This window comes from Halichoerus grypus, chromosome 11, assembly GCF_964656455.1.
Source record: "Halichoerus grypus chromosome 11, mHalGry1.hap1.1, whole genome shotgun sequence".
NCBI classification, from domain to species: Eukaryota; Metazoa; Chordata; class Mammalia; order Carnivora; family Phocidae; genus Halichoerus; species Halichoerus grypus.
Window position 1 is genome coordinate 120,544 of NC_135722.1, and position 13,512 is coordinate 134,055.

Here is a 13,512-nt window from a genome sequence, read left to right on the forward strand (position 1 = left end):
TACTGTACCACTTCCTAGGCAGTGCAAGTATTTTGTAACAGGCCATTCCCAATTCTTCCCTCCCATTCCTTATGGCATTACTGTCACACATTTCCCTTACTCACAAGCTATATTCAACCAATATATTGCTATTATTATCTTGAACAAACTAATAGATCAGTTAAGTATAAGAAAAATAAAATATTTTATTTTACCTTCATTTATTCCTTCAATAATCTTCTTCATTTATGTAGATCTGAATCTACATAATATTCTTTTTCTTCTCTCTGAGGAACTCCTATTAACATTTCTTGCAGGGCTGATCTTCTGGTGACAAATTTCCACAATTTTTGTTTGTTTGAGAAAGCTCTTATTTCTCCTTCACTTTAATATAATGTCATTGGATACAGAATTCTAGGTAGGTGGATTTTTTCTTTCATCAATTTAAATATCCCATTCCACTCTCTTCTTGCTTGCATGATTTCTAAGAAAGGTCTGATGTAATTTGTATCTTTGTTCTACTGGTGGGCTTTCTTTCCCTCTGGTTTCTTTCAAAATTCTTCTTTGAATGAGACAGGAAGGCTGGAGAGGGCTGGGACTGAATATTTTCCTTCCCTCAGTAGGTTAGGATGTATTAAAATCCATATTGGATACCCAGAGGTAGACCATGTGAAGACACTGGAAGAAAACAACTGTCTACAAGGGTGAGAGAAATGCCTTAGAAGAAATCAGCCCTGCTGACTCCTTGATCTTGAGCTTGTAGCCACTAGACCTTCTGAAGCCTAAGAGACCCAGACATCTACCTCCAAAACTCCCAGTATACAAGAGTATTAAAGGAACAGGGAAAAAAGAGTACAAAAGGAACAGAATCACTGCAATGAAAACCCTCATCAGAGAAAAGATGAATGAGAACCACCCAGGCTGCCTGGCCAGCTCCTACTGGGTGGGCACAGCAAGGACTTCCCAGTTACACTAATTGATTTTGGGATGTCAAGCCAACTTTGCACTACTGGGATAAATTCCACTTAGCCATGGCTTGTAATTCTTTTTATATGTTAATGATCCTGTTTTCTAGGAGTTTGTTGAAGATCTTCTGTGTCTATATTTATCAGGGATATTGGTCTTTAGTTTTCTTGTGATGTGTTCGCCTCATTTGGGATCAGGGTAATATGGCCTCACAGAATGAGTTGGGAAAGTATTCTTCTCATTTATATTTTTTGTAAGAGTTTGTGAAGGAGTGTTTGTAATGCTTTAAATGTTTGATAGAATCAACAGTGATGCCATCTGGGTGTGGACTTTTCTTTGTGGGAATTTTTTTTTATTATTAATTCAGTCTCTTTACTTGAAGATCTATTCAGATTCTTTCTTTGGAGTCCATTTCAGTAGTTTGTGTCTTTCTGGGAATTTGTCCATTTTAGCCAAGTTATATAATATTAGCACACAGAGGAGGGGGTCAGCTGTAGGTCCGTTTTTTTCCTCATCTTTCCCACTCCTCCAGAAATGGTCCTTTCTCTGAGGTCAAGAGGTGAACTGGAATGCTCAGAACAGGGAAGGAAGCATTCTGCTGAGGGTATAAGCACTCAAGAATGAGGCTTTTCAAAGGCAGGAGAACTGAGGGGAAGGGAACCCCCAAAGGAGGAGTGGGTGATGCTGAAGACACCAGAGAGACCTCATTAGCAGCCGCCATGAGGACAAAATTTGAGAGAGGATGAAATGCTCAAAGGTTTTCCTCAAGTTTTCCTAGGTAGCAAAACCCTGTGGGAGGAACGTTTGAGGGATTTCAGAGTGCAGTCTAAATTACTTGGAAAAGATTTCAAGATTGTGACTTTGGAAGTGGCCCTGCTCAGCAGCTACACCTGTAGATGACACAAATCCGAGTGAAAAGGCACTGTTTGCCACACCACTCCCCAATTCCTTTCCTTGCCTGCTTACCCCTTCTAAGAAAGAAAGCCTTTGGCTTTCTCCACCCCCCAAGTGCACCCCTCCCACCTGCTCCCAACCTCCTCTCCTCATCCCCATGTTTCCACAACTCAGCTCACGGCAAGGCTCCCTGATATTGGCTCCCATTATCAAAGCCTTTTCCAGGGCTGTTATCAGCAGCTGCTGAGAATTTGTGGGACACAGAGTCCACTTAAGGAGGGTCCATCTTAGGAGATGGGGATGACCTTGACATCCCGAAATCACAGGCCTCAGGGCCCTTCCCATGCTGATTATGGCAGAACACACCAGAGCAGATGCACGCCCTTCCTCCATCCCTACGCTATCTCTGACGTGCCCCTCTCAGTTCCTTTGACAAAAGGAAAAGAGCATGCATTTCAAGGAAAAGTTCATGGTCAGCAGTGTTAAGTGCTAGGGAGAGGTGAGTGGACTCAGAACTGAAGTGGGTTTAGAAATCAGGATGCTCTCGGTGACCCAGAAAACAGAACTTCACAGAACTGGAGAGGTGGTAACAACCAATGCCTAGAATGGGCAAGTACGTGTGTTACAGCCTCACTCCTCTCCACCCTCGATGCTGGACTGCCATTACCATGCCACTTTGCAGATGAGGAAACAGAGACACAGAGAGGTTAAGTAACTTGTCCAAGGTGATCCAGCTGTTGGATGGTGGAGGCAGGATTTGATCCCCGAAGTTCTGGCTAGGAGATTGTGCTCTTGGCGGTGGCACTTTCTGTCTGAAACAATGGAAGGGAGACAGTGCAGTTGTAGAGAACTTGCTTTCAAGAAACTATCCTGTGGAGAGGAAAAGTGAATGTTCATTTCAGAGAAACACAACACCAGCCAATGTGGGCCATCTGTCTCTGCCTGGAGGAGTGAGGGTGTGTGGAGTGTCTCAGGGTTGGAATGGGGTTCAGTGAGGGGTCCATGAGGGGTGCACTGGGGTCTTTGGCAGTGGGGCTGTGGCCCAGGGCCCTGCGATGCCCACCGAGCTGAGCAAGGCCCACATTCTGTCCACGGTTGAGCCCTGATACGCCTACGTTTGTTGTCCATTTGTTGTTGCTTTGCCTCTGCAGAATCCCAGCCATGTCAGAGGAGCTAAGTCAGGAGCCAGCAGGTCAAGGGAGCTGGGACCCCACAGAGAGCTCATGACAGTAGCACCCCCCACCCCCAACCTCTCCTGGCAGCTGAGGCCCAACTCTGCTAAGGGTTTGTCCCTAGGACCTTGACTCCAAGGACACTCAGTCCACTCCTCTGCTTTGCTGGGTGTTACCCTCACCATGGCCTGGAATAAGGGTCTTGTCCCCACTCTGGGCCTGCCCCAGGTGAAGCCGCTTCACCACACAGGGTAGGTGCACTGCCCCTACCTTTCAGTGCTCTGTGGGGACAGTGAGCCGTGTTCATGTTCACAAGAGTTCTTTCAAAGCACAAAGTGGCCCCTGCCCTTGTGTGCTGGCAGCAGCCCCTCCAGGCTCTCTGCTCCCAACCCTGCCCTGTGTCCAGGAGGCTTCCCAGTGTGGAGGGCGGTCAAGTTAGATGGTGGGGACCTGTCAGGAATTTGGGGAGTAGGAGAGAAGGAGGGCGCTACCCTGGGGTAGATGTGAGTGTGGTTAACAGAACCATACCTCTGAAAGCCTGAGCCCACCTCAGGGAGACATGGGGTCTATTTGTCTTAAGTAGAAAAAAAATCAGAGAGAAATGGGCATCTCTGTGAGTCCCCTCCTCCTGGTGGAGGGGGCAACCAGAAAAGAGGATCCCAGGACTCTGGGTTCTCTCCCCAGGGGGCCGTTCTCAGGGCTCCTGGTGGATGCAGGATTGAACACAAGGATGGCTTATGGCCAGAAAGGCAGTGACAATCCCAGAACACCTGTTCTTGCGGACAGTTTCACAGAAATGCTCAGAGAGCTACTGTGTTCATTTTCTGCGGCTGCTGTAAAAGCTATTACAAACCTGGCTTAAAACAACATGCATTTATTCTCTCACAGTTCCAAAGGTCAGAAGTCCAAAATCAGTTTCACTGGGCTGAGTTCCATGGGTTGGGTCGGCCACACTCCCTCCAGAGGCTCTAGAGGACATGTCCTCACCTTGCCTTTTTCGAGTTGCATTTCCAGCCTCAAGTGCTGTGTTCCTTGCGCTCCTTGGCTCCTGGCCCCTTCTTCCCACTTCAAGGCCAGCAGCCTAGCATCTTGCTTCAGTGTCACATTACCTTCCTCTGGGCCAAATCCCCCTCTGCCTCTATCCATGAGACTTGAGATGACATTTACAGCCCATCTGGATAATCCAGGACAATCTTCCCATCTCTAGACCCGAAATTCCATCACATCTGCAAAGCCCCTTTTGGTATACGAGGGGACCTTCAAGAGTTCCAGAGATTAGGACCTGGTATCTTTGGGGTCTTTTATTTAGCTGACCACAGATACCCTCACACAAACACAGTATTAACATGGTCACATAGGGACGCCTGGGTGGCTCAGATGGTTAAGCATCTGCCTTCGGCTGAGGTCATGATCCCAGGGTCCTGGGATCGAGCCCCACATCGGGCTCTGTACTCAGCAGGGAGCCTGCTTCTCCCTCTCACTCTGCCTGCCTGTCTGCCTACTTGTGATCTCTCTCTCTCTCTCTCTCTGTCAAATAAATAAATAAAATCTTTAAAAAAAAAAAAAAAAAACATGGTCACATAGACAGACCGAGACACACACACTTCACACAGGCAGATACTGTCAGTAGAACCCCACATTCATTTGGCCACACATGGTCCCCACGTCAGTCACACACACTCCTCATCTTCAAACCTCTTCCCATCAGCCTGCTCAAGCCAGATTTGGGAAGCCACTGAGCTCTTCCCTGGCCCATGTGACAGCCTTCCTTTCCCTGATAATATCATGCAAATCCCAGTGTCCCCTCTGCCTAAGAAGCCCTTCTTCACTGCTGCCTTCAGGATTTAACCTATCTCGAGGCCTTAAAGCTGAAGGTCTCGTTTCGAGACAGCCATGTCCTCCACACAGTCCACCCTGCTCTGCAGTCACCTGCTCACAGCTCTGCCTCGAGGCCACACCCTATGGGTTTTCAGAGTACAGTAACGGGGAAAAAAAAGTAGAAGAAAATCAAAGGTCACCCAGCAAAACTCTTAAAGGGTGACTGTGTGCACGTGCCCCAGTGCCTGGGTTTGGGAGCTTGGTGACTGGTGGACGGACATCTTAGTGCTGGCTGAGCTAGAGCACTTGGGCCTACGGCATGGATGGGACTGGACAACTCCCCTAGAACTTGGCTCCAGGCAACCTGGAGAGAGGTCACCTTTCTGATCCCTGCGTCTGCCCCTAAGTGCTAGTCCTAGGGGCCAGACTCCATGGACCAGCCAGAGGCCTTCTGCTCCAGGTGAGTGCTGGCTTTCAGGGTGGTCACTTGGGAAGCCCTCTAAGGCCTCACCTAAGGCTGCTGACTCCCTGGGCTTCACACCCCCTTATCCACAACCTTCCCCCAGCATCCCCCAGGCTCAGGATTCTAGGGACTCCATCTGCACAGAGGCATCCGGTGGGTCTGTTCCCTAGGAGCGGCTCAGATTCAGCCCCTGGTGTAAGGCCCCCCGCCTGGACCCCACCAAAGGGTGCAGTGCGATGAGTATCATGGGGAACTGAGGAACACAGTCTGGGCCAGGTGGTGAGTCTGGCTCTCTGCTGAGCCAGCTTTGCTCGAGGCTCCCAGGGAAGGGAAGGGGGAAAGGGAGGAAAGGGGAGAGCGCAGGCCCTTGTAGATACCTCATCTTAGACTTTTGACCTGGCCTAGCCACCGGTGTGGGAGGAACACAGGAAGGGAGGTACAGAGCAGGAAGGCGCCCCCTAGCGCTTGGGTCAGCGGTGGCCGTGCCTGCCGCGGAGTGACCCCACTCACCCCCAGGCAGCCAAGCCTTGGAGCAAAGCCCACCCACCTCCTCCATGACTTCCCTCCCCGCGGAGTGCTACCAAGCGTTGGCCTGGAGTCACCTGGAGAAATGGGGCCGCCTCTGACTCGCTGACTGTCGTGGGCGCCCCGACGCCGGGGTCGGGTAGCGTGGGAGGCGCGGCAGGGCTGGGGTCGCCGTCGCCACACACGTGTTGACTCCTACCGCCCGCAGCACGGAGTCCCGCGCGGCTGCCGCGCGAGATCTGCTTCAGGCCGCGCTCGAGGACCTGAGCCAGGAGCAGCTGAAGCGCTTCCGCCTCAAGCTGCGGGATGCGCCCCTGGACGGCCGCAGCATCCCGTGGGGGCGGCTGGAGCGCGCGGACGCCGTGGACCTCGCGATGCAGCTGACCCAATTCTACGGGCCAGAGCCTGCGCTGGACGTGACCCGAAAGACCCTGAAGAGGGCGGACGTGCGCGACGTGGCGGCGCGACTCAAGGAGCAGCGGCTGCAGCGTGAGCGCAGGGTCGGGGGTTGCCAGGGTCCCTGCCTCTCCGTTCGCTTCCGCCTGGGCAGAGTCTGGGCCTCGAGCCACCATCCTTCCCGCTTCCCCAGCCGCAAATTCACCAGCCCCAGGGCTCGGATCCTGGGCGCTCCTGAGGGTGGCCCCAACTCCCTTTTGCGGCCCGCCCGCCCCTGCACGTTCAGCAGGGCCTCACCGCAGGTCTCCCTTCCAGGGCTCGGCCCCAGCTCCTCCGCTCTGCTCTCCGTGTCCGGTAGGTCTCTCCCGGCGCGAAGCACAGGCCCCAAGCTGTCGGGGCGGGGGGGGGGGGGGGGGAGGAACACGACGGTGACCCTCAGGTTTGCAGCAGAGTGTCCTCTACACTGCTTGGAGGTTCCCGACAGCTGGTCCCAGGGAGGAGAGTGTGTGGGAAGGCTGGATGGGGAGAGGGGCTGGGGTGTAGCTGGGGAAACAGACCTGAACCTAGTGGGTTGGGGAACGGCCCGAGAGGGTCAAGGGACGCAGCCCGTCCCATCCTTGTCCTCCCCCCACACATACCCCGTTCCCTTTACTCCCTCCGGTCCCCTCTCCCGCCCCCACCAGAGTACAAAAAGAAGTACAGAGAGCATGTCCTGCAGCAGCATGCCAAGGTGAAGGAGAGGAACAGCCGCTCGGTGAAGATCAACAAGCGCTTCACCAAATTGCTTATCGCGCGCGAGGGCGCCACGCTGGTGGACGAGGCCCCGGGGCTCGCGGAGGAGCAGGGGCCAGAGCGCGCTCGGCGCTCGGACACCCACACCTTCAACCGCCTCTTCGGCCGCGACGGAGAAGGTCAGCGGCCTCTGACTGTAGTGCTGCAGGGCCCGGCGGGCATCGGCAAAACCATGGCGGCTAAGAAAATCCTGTACGACTGGGCGGCAGGCAAGCTGTACCACGACCAGGTGGACTTCGCCTTCTTCTTGCCCTGCCGCGAGCTGCTGGAGCGACCCGGCACGTGCAGCCTGGCCGGCCTGATGCTGGACCAGTGCCCCCACCGCAGTGCGCCCCTGCAGCAGATGCTCGCTCGGTCCGAGCGGCTGCTCTTCATCCTGGACGGCGCGGACGAGCTGCTGCCGCCGCCGGGGCCCTCCGAGGCCGCGCCCTGCACAGACCCCTTCGAGGAGGCAGATGGCGCGCGGGTGCTGGGCGGCCTGCTGAGCAAGACGCTGCTGCCCAACGCCCGCCTGCTGGTGACCGCGCGCGCCACCGCCCCGGGGAGGCTGCAGGGCCTCCTGTGCTCACCGCAGTGCGCGGAGGTGCGCGGCTTCTCCGACAAGGACAAGAAGAAGTACTTCCACAAGTTTTTTCGGGACGAATGGGTGGCGGAGCGTGCCTACCGTTTCGTGAAGGAGAATGAGACGTTGTTTGCACTGTGCTTCGTGCCCTTTGTGTGCTGGATCGTGTGCACTGTTCTGCGCCAGCAGATCGAGCTCGGCCAGGACCTGTCGCGCACCTCCAAGACGACCACGTCCGTGTACCTGCTTTTCATCGCCAGCGTCCTGAGCTCGGCGCCTGCGGCAGATGGTCCCCAGATGCAGGGCGAGCTGCGCAAGCTGTGCCGCCTGGCCCGTGAAGGCATCCTCCGGCACAGGGCGCAGTTCGCGGAGAAGGATCTGGAACGACTGGAACTTCGCGGCTCTAAAGTCCAGACGCTGTTTCTCAGCAAGAAAGAGCTGCCAGGCGTGCTGGAGACAGAGGTCACCTACCAGTTCATGGACCAGAGCTTCCAGGAATTCTTCGCTGCGCTGTCCTACCTGCTGGAGGATGAGAGAGATCTCAGGGCACCGGCTGACAGCGTAGGAGCGCTTCTGCGGGGGGACACCGAGCTGCGCGGCCACCTCACGCTCACCACGCGCTTCCTCTTCGGGCTGCTGAACACAGAGCGGATGCGCGACATCGAGCGCCACTTCGGCGGCGTGGTTTCAGAGCGCGTGAAGCAGGATGTCCTGCGGTGGGTGCAGGAACAGGGCCAGGGCCGCCCTAGGGCGGCACCTGAGGGGGCCCAAGAGACCGAAGCTCCGGAAGGCGCCGAGGAGCCGGAAGAGGAGGAGGGCGAGCTCAACTACCCGCTGGAGCTGCTGTACTGCCTGTACGAGACGCAGGAGGGCGCCTTCGTGCACCAGGCCCTGCGCGGCTGGCCGGAGCTGGAGCTGGAGCGGGTGCGCTTCAGCCGCATGGACCTGGCCGTCCTGAGCTACTGCATCAAGTGCTGCCCCGCCGGGCAGGCACTGCGGCTGGTGAGCTGTGGACTGGTCCCCGCACAGGAGAAGAAAAAGAGGAAGAGCCTGATAAAGCGACTGCATGGCAGCTTGGGCGGCAGCTCGTGAGTCTACAGGGCAAGACGGCCCCCAGTTCACAGGCCCTCCGTGGGGGAATGTGTGCCCGTGCATCCATCTGGGCAGGGGGAGCACGTCCACAGCGGACGCCTGCCCCCCCCCAGAGGAGGAGCCCACCCCCTTGCAAGGCAGCCTTCCAATGTCCATCTGTCCATCTCCCTCCCCAGGATGCCCTTGCCATGCCAATTCCCAGCTGTCCACATGCGAGGCAAACCTCCAAGCATGGCTGTGTGGCTCAGGCCCAGCTTTCTAATAAGTTCTGGAATAACTATGCCCACTGTGCCCTGAGCTTTGTACCTGCTGCTCCCTCCACCCAGAACACTCTGTTTGCTGCCTATTGTCAGTGCTTTGCCAGGCTCCCCCAGCTGGCCTGAGACCCCTTTGGCCCCAGAAGTGCCCCATAGACCACTGTATGCCATGACATCTACCCATGTCTATCCCCTTTACCAGACACTCAGCTCCTTCAGGGCGAGTTGCCTTAGCTCCAACCCAGCACTTGACCCAGAGCTCAGCATCTGTTGAGATAATGAAAGTCAGGATGTTGGCAGGGGCTGGGGCTGGGGACGCCCACTGCACGTGCAAGAGTAGACCCACCTCGGAATGCGGGTGACATCCTCCCCCACCGGCTGGACTCACATAGACTGCTTCAGCGGGGAGGTGCATGGGGCCCCAGATGAGTGGTTTCGCACTGGGTTTAGAGTGAAGAGGGTGGAGGGGTCCTGGCTCAGTTTGGGGTTGAGGGCAGAGGCAGCTCCGACACCTCAGGACCACAGGAAAGAGGTAGGGACTGGAAGGGGACAGGTGGGCTTCACCTTGCTCTCTCTCCTAGCAGTTCACAAGCCACCATGAGAAAACCCCAGGTCTCTCCGGTACGTTCACTCTTCGAGGCCATGACTGACCAACACTGTGGTCTGAACAGCCTGACGTGAGTGACCATGCCCCCACCCCTCCCTTGCAAGGGATGCAAAGCAGGATACTCTGGGCAGGGACAGAGGTACAGCCCTGTCTGGAAACGGCTGAGGGGACAGACTGAGAGCCTGTGGCCTCTGGTGTCCCGGGCTGGGGTCAACAGGCTGTGCCCACACAGAACGGAGGAGGGAGGAGGGGATGGGGGCAGGGGCGTTTGGCCCCAGTTTGAGTGGAAAGCATGGTGCGGCTAAGCATTCTGGGGGAGGGATAAAGAAGACCAGAACATATTTTCCTTCCAAAGAAAGGAAACAAACAAACGAAGGAAGGAAGGAAGGCTGCTAGGTGCTATTGGAAAGTGCTGGGCAGCCCCTCTGAACTCTTCCAAGCAATGGAAGGGAGTATTCAGGACACAGGCTTTGAGTCCAGGTGGCCTGCCTCTGAGCCCTTGGGCAAGTCCGTCTATCTGAGCTTGTTTCTTCCCCTATGAAATGGAGCCAATAGATTCTGCCTCAGAGGGTTGGTATGAGAATTAATGTGGCAACACTGAGTCTATGACCTATCACCAAGTAAGCAGAAGGTAAGAGAAACTGTAGGAACTAGTACCGGTGGGGCATAGTGACATGGTTACTTAGCTTGACAGGAGGGTATTCCAGCAACCTGGAAATAAACATAGGGGGCCAAGAAGGTGATCGGCACATTTGGCCCATCGATTCTGCCCCTAAACTGAATGCATGAAGACGTTCATCACAGCATTATTTATAATAGCAAAAAAGTAGTAACAACACCACTGCCCGATTGTTAGGGACTGGCTACTTGAATAAACTATGGCCTAAACTATGCCTACCTTAACTCGATGGACAATGATATGCAATTAAACATGTGGACAGTAAGATCTAAATTGGCTCATCAAAAAGCTGGTAGAGAATTGTGTCCTAAGGGAAGAGCGGAGCGCAGTCCAGCACTTGCATATATGGCCAAGGCGCCTCAGGAACACATGTGCTGACAAAGGACGGAGCAAACTCTGTTCCCTTGGAGCCAGAATATCGCCAGACTGAGCCTCAGCCGCCCAAGGAGCGGGCAGTTGGCGGAGCCGGGCTGTAGCCGAGCAGCCAGGGGCCTGCAGACAGACCGTGTGCTCTCGCCCACAGGCTCTGCCGCTGCAGACTGCCTGACTCGGTCTGCCAAGACCTCTCGGGGGCCCTGAGGGAGGCCCCCGCCCTGAGGGAGCTGGGCCTCCTCCACAACTGGCTCACCGAGGCAGGCCTGCGTGTGCTGAGTGAGGGCCTGGCCTGGCCCCAGTGCCGGGTGCAGAAGCTCCGGTAAGACCTGGCCTGGGAGAGACCAAGGGAGGGACAAGGGCAGGGCCGCGGGCCAGGGGCCGGGGCGGGTGGGGTGGGGGTGCGGTTTGTCCACAGCAGTCCTGAGGTTCACCCCCCCCAGGGTGCAGCAGCCCTGCCTCCAGGAAGCGCTTCAGTACCTCATCAGCATGCTCAGGCAGAGCCCAGCATTGACTACCCTGGATCTCAGTGACTGCCAACTGTCGGGACCCATGGTAACCTACCTGTGTGCAGCCCTACAGCACCCAGGATGCCGCCTACAGAGCCTCAGGTAGAGGCAGGGGCGGGAAACGTGCTGGGGACTCAGCCCCTCAACCGTGGGTTGGGCTGGGTGCCTGGGGACTTCCCCTGGGCCCTGAAGTGGAGCCCCTCTCAGGGCCCCCCAAGTGACCACACTCAAACCCAGCCCCTGGAGACCCGTGCTCCAAAGCCCTGGCCCCAGCTCTTGGCTTCAGCCACTCTACCAGACCAAATGTCCATCTGTCATCTGGTGCCATGGCAAGTCTGGGCCAGTGATCCCAATACCCTTTTACTCCCCAAAAGGCTCTGGCCCCCAGCCCCTAACCCCTCTTCCCAGCCTCTGATGCCCCTAACACCTTCTGTCACTGTGTGCCTTTAGCACAGCCCAGGCCAACAGCCCCATCACTGCCCCCACACTGCTGCCCTGTTACTGCCCCCCCCCCCCCCCCCCCCGCCGCCCTGGCCTCAGCTTCCCCAGCCTATTCCCACTTGTGTTCTGTGTGCATGGCTATAGTCTGACCTCCGTGGAGCTGAGCGAGCAGTCACTGAAGGAGCTGCAGACAGTGAAGACGGCAAAGCCAGGTCTGGTCATCACCCACCCGGCACTGGACAGTCCCCCCAAGCCTCCCACAGGATTCAGCAGTGCCCTCTGAGGCCCCGAAGGCCAGGGGGAGGACTCTAGTCAGCCCTACGGAGTAGACTTCCTCATCCCAAGGGCAGGAGGATGTTGCTCTCAGCTCTGGTCAGCTCTTCTGAGCCTGAGGAGCTGGGGGCAGGCAGATGGGAGGCGAGGACACACAGGGTCCCTTACCTGGCCAGGGACAGGTCCCAGGACATGCCCCTCCCCTCACACCCTGGGCACAGGTTACATCTCTGTCTTCCAAACCCAGGGACCTCTCCCCCACCCACCTTCCTCTCCTGAGGCCCTCTAGCCTCCCCCGCAGATGCCTCCAGCAACAATAATGACGTCGAGAGCTCCCAGGCATCAAGCACCTACCATGTGTTGGCCTTTACCTGGTCTGTTCAGTGCAGAGCGACCCCTTCGCTGATCCCATCCCCATCTGCACTATGGGCCCCACAGCCCCAACAACTCTGCCCCTGGTCACAGGGCATCGAGCAGGGGCTGACCCCTGGCCAAAGGTGGACAGGTCACCATTCCACCCCAGGAATTTGGGTCTTGGCACTGGGAGCAAAGCCATCCCTGAGGCTGTGTGGGCCCAGTCCAGAGGGGTCCATTCACTATCTAGGTCTTCAGGGATGGAGACCAGGGGAGAGGGGAGATGGAGCAGCAGCTGGGACTCTGGCAGCAGGCAGCCTGCCCCCCACCCCATGCACTGATAATACATTCTCCTTTGGATTCACTTCTGTTGATTTCTGTTGCACGTGGCCAAGCATCCTAGCAAGCGCTCACAATCTTTCCTTTGGTCCCCAATCCACCTGTATGGGGTGGGGTTGTATTCCCCATTTCCCAGATGAGGGAACTGAGGCTCAGGGTTACAGACTGACTGCAGGAAGCTCTGAGGCGAGGCCCGGGTTTGACGAACAGGGCCAGCAGTGGACAGCCCCCGAATCCTCAGGTCTCTGCTCAAAGCTTCAGGGCTTGACCGGCTCCTGAGACCTCAGTCTAGGTAGATGAAAACCACGGGAGTCAGTGCCTTCACTTCTCGGGGAAAATTCCCTTCCATACTCACCTTTCAAATCCAGGCATTCATTCCACAAAACAGACAAAATCCCCCCCGCCTTAACCTGGCAGGAAGACAGACAATAAACATGTATAGACATAGACAGGGGCCAACCAGTGCTTTGGGAGAACATGAAGTACGGCGAAATGCGGGGAGACAACGGAGCCAAGGCTTTCCAGTTACAAGTACTGGGTCTGGAGAAGCCTAACTGAGGACAGGGCATTTGGAAACAGAAGGGTGTGAGGCACCAAGCCGTGAGAATATCCTGACGGAAAGTGTTCCAGGCAAAGCAACAGCCAAGTACAAAGGCCATGAAGAGGAGTGTCTTAGCAGCTCGTCTGCCATGACAAAATACCATAAACTGGGGCGCTTATCAAACACAGAAATGTGTTTCTCACAGTGCTGGAGGCTGGGACGTCCAAGGTCAAGGTGCCAGTCAATATGGCATCTGGTGAGGACCTTCTTCCTGGTTGCAGAGGGCTGTCCTCTTGCTGTCTCTTCACATGGTGGAAAGAGAGCAGGCTAGCTCTCGGGCCTTTTCTTGTAAGGTCTCTAATCCCACTCTTGACAGCTCTTGACCTAATTACCTCCCAAAGGCCCCACTTGCAAATATGGTCACACTGGGGATTAGATTTCAACCGATGGGTTTGGGGGCACACACCCAGTCCATAACAGG

General features: G+C 55.9%; 1 protein-coding gene across 1 annotated transcript; it reads left to right on the top strand.

The window, feature by feature from the left end:
• The first annotated feature begins 5,260 nt into the window (after window positions 1–5,260).
• On the top strand, window positions 5,261–12,939 carry NLRP6 (NLR family pyrin domain containing 6). Its single transcript, XM_078059113.1, has 8 exons — window positions 5,261–5,289; window positions 6,026–6,306; window positions 6,529–6,567; window positions 6,897–8,655; window positions 9,498–9,593; window positions 10,726–10,896; window positions 11,018–11,185; window positions 11,669–12,939. Exons 1-8 carry the CDS (start codon window positions 5,261–5,263, stop codon window positions 11,805–11,807), a joined length of 2,682 nt encoding a protein of 893 aa, XP_077915239.1. The 3' UTR covers window positions 11,808–12,939.
• Window positions 12,940–13,512: the final 573 nt, after the last annotated feature.

Bases quoted from the DNA above. Each gene is read 5' to 3' on its own strand.
- NLRP6 (XM_078059113.1), top strand. From the start codon at position 5,261: ATGGACCAGCCAGAGGCCTTCTGCTCCAG. The intron at 6,568-6,896 runs GTAGGTCTCTCC...CGCCCCCACCAG, and splicing joins CGCTCTGCTCTCCGTGTCCG to AGTACAAAAAGAAGTACAGA. The intron at 11,186-11,668 runs GTAGAGGCAGGG...GCATGGCTATAG, and splicing joins TGCCGCCTACAGAGCCTCAG to TCTGACCTCCGTGGAGCTGA.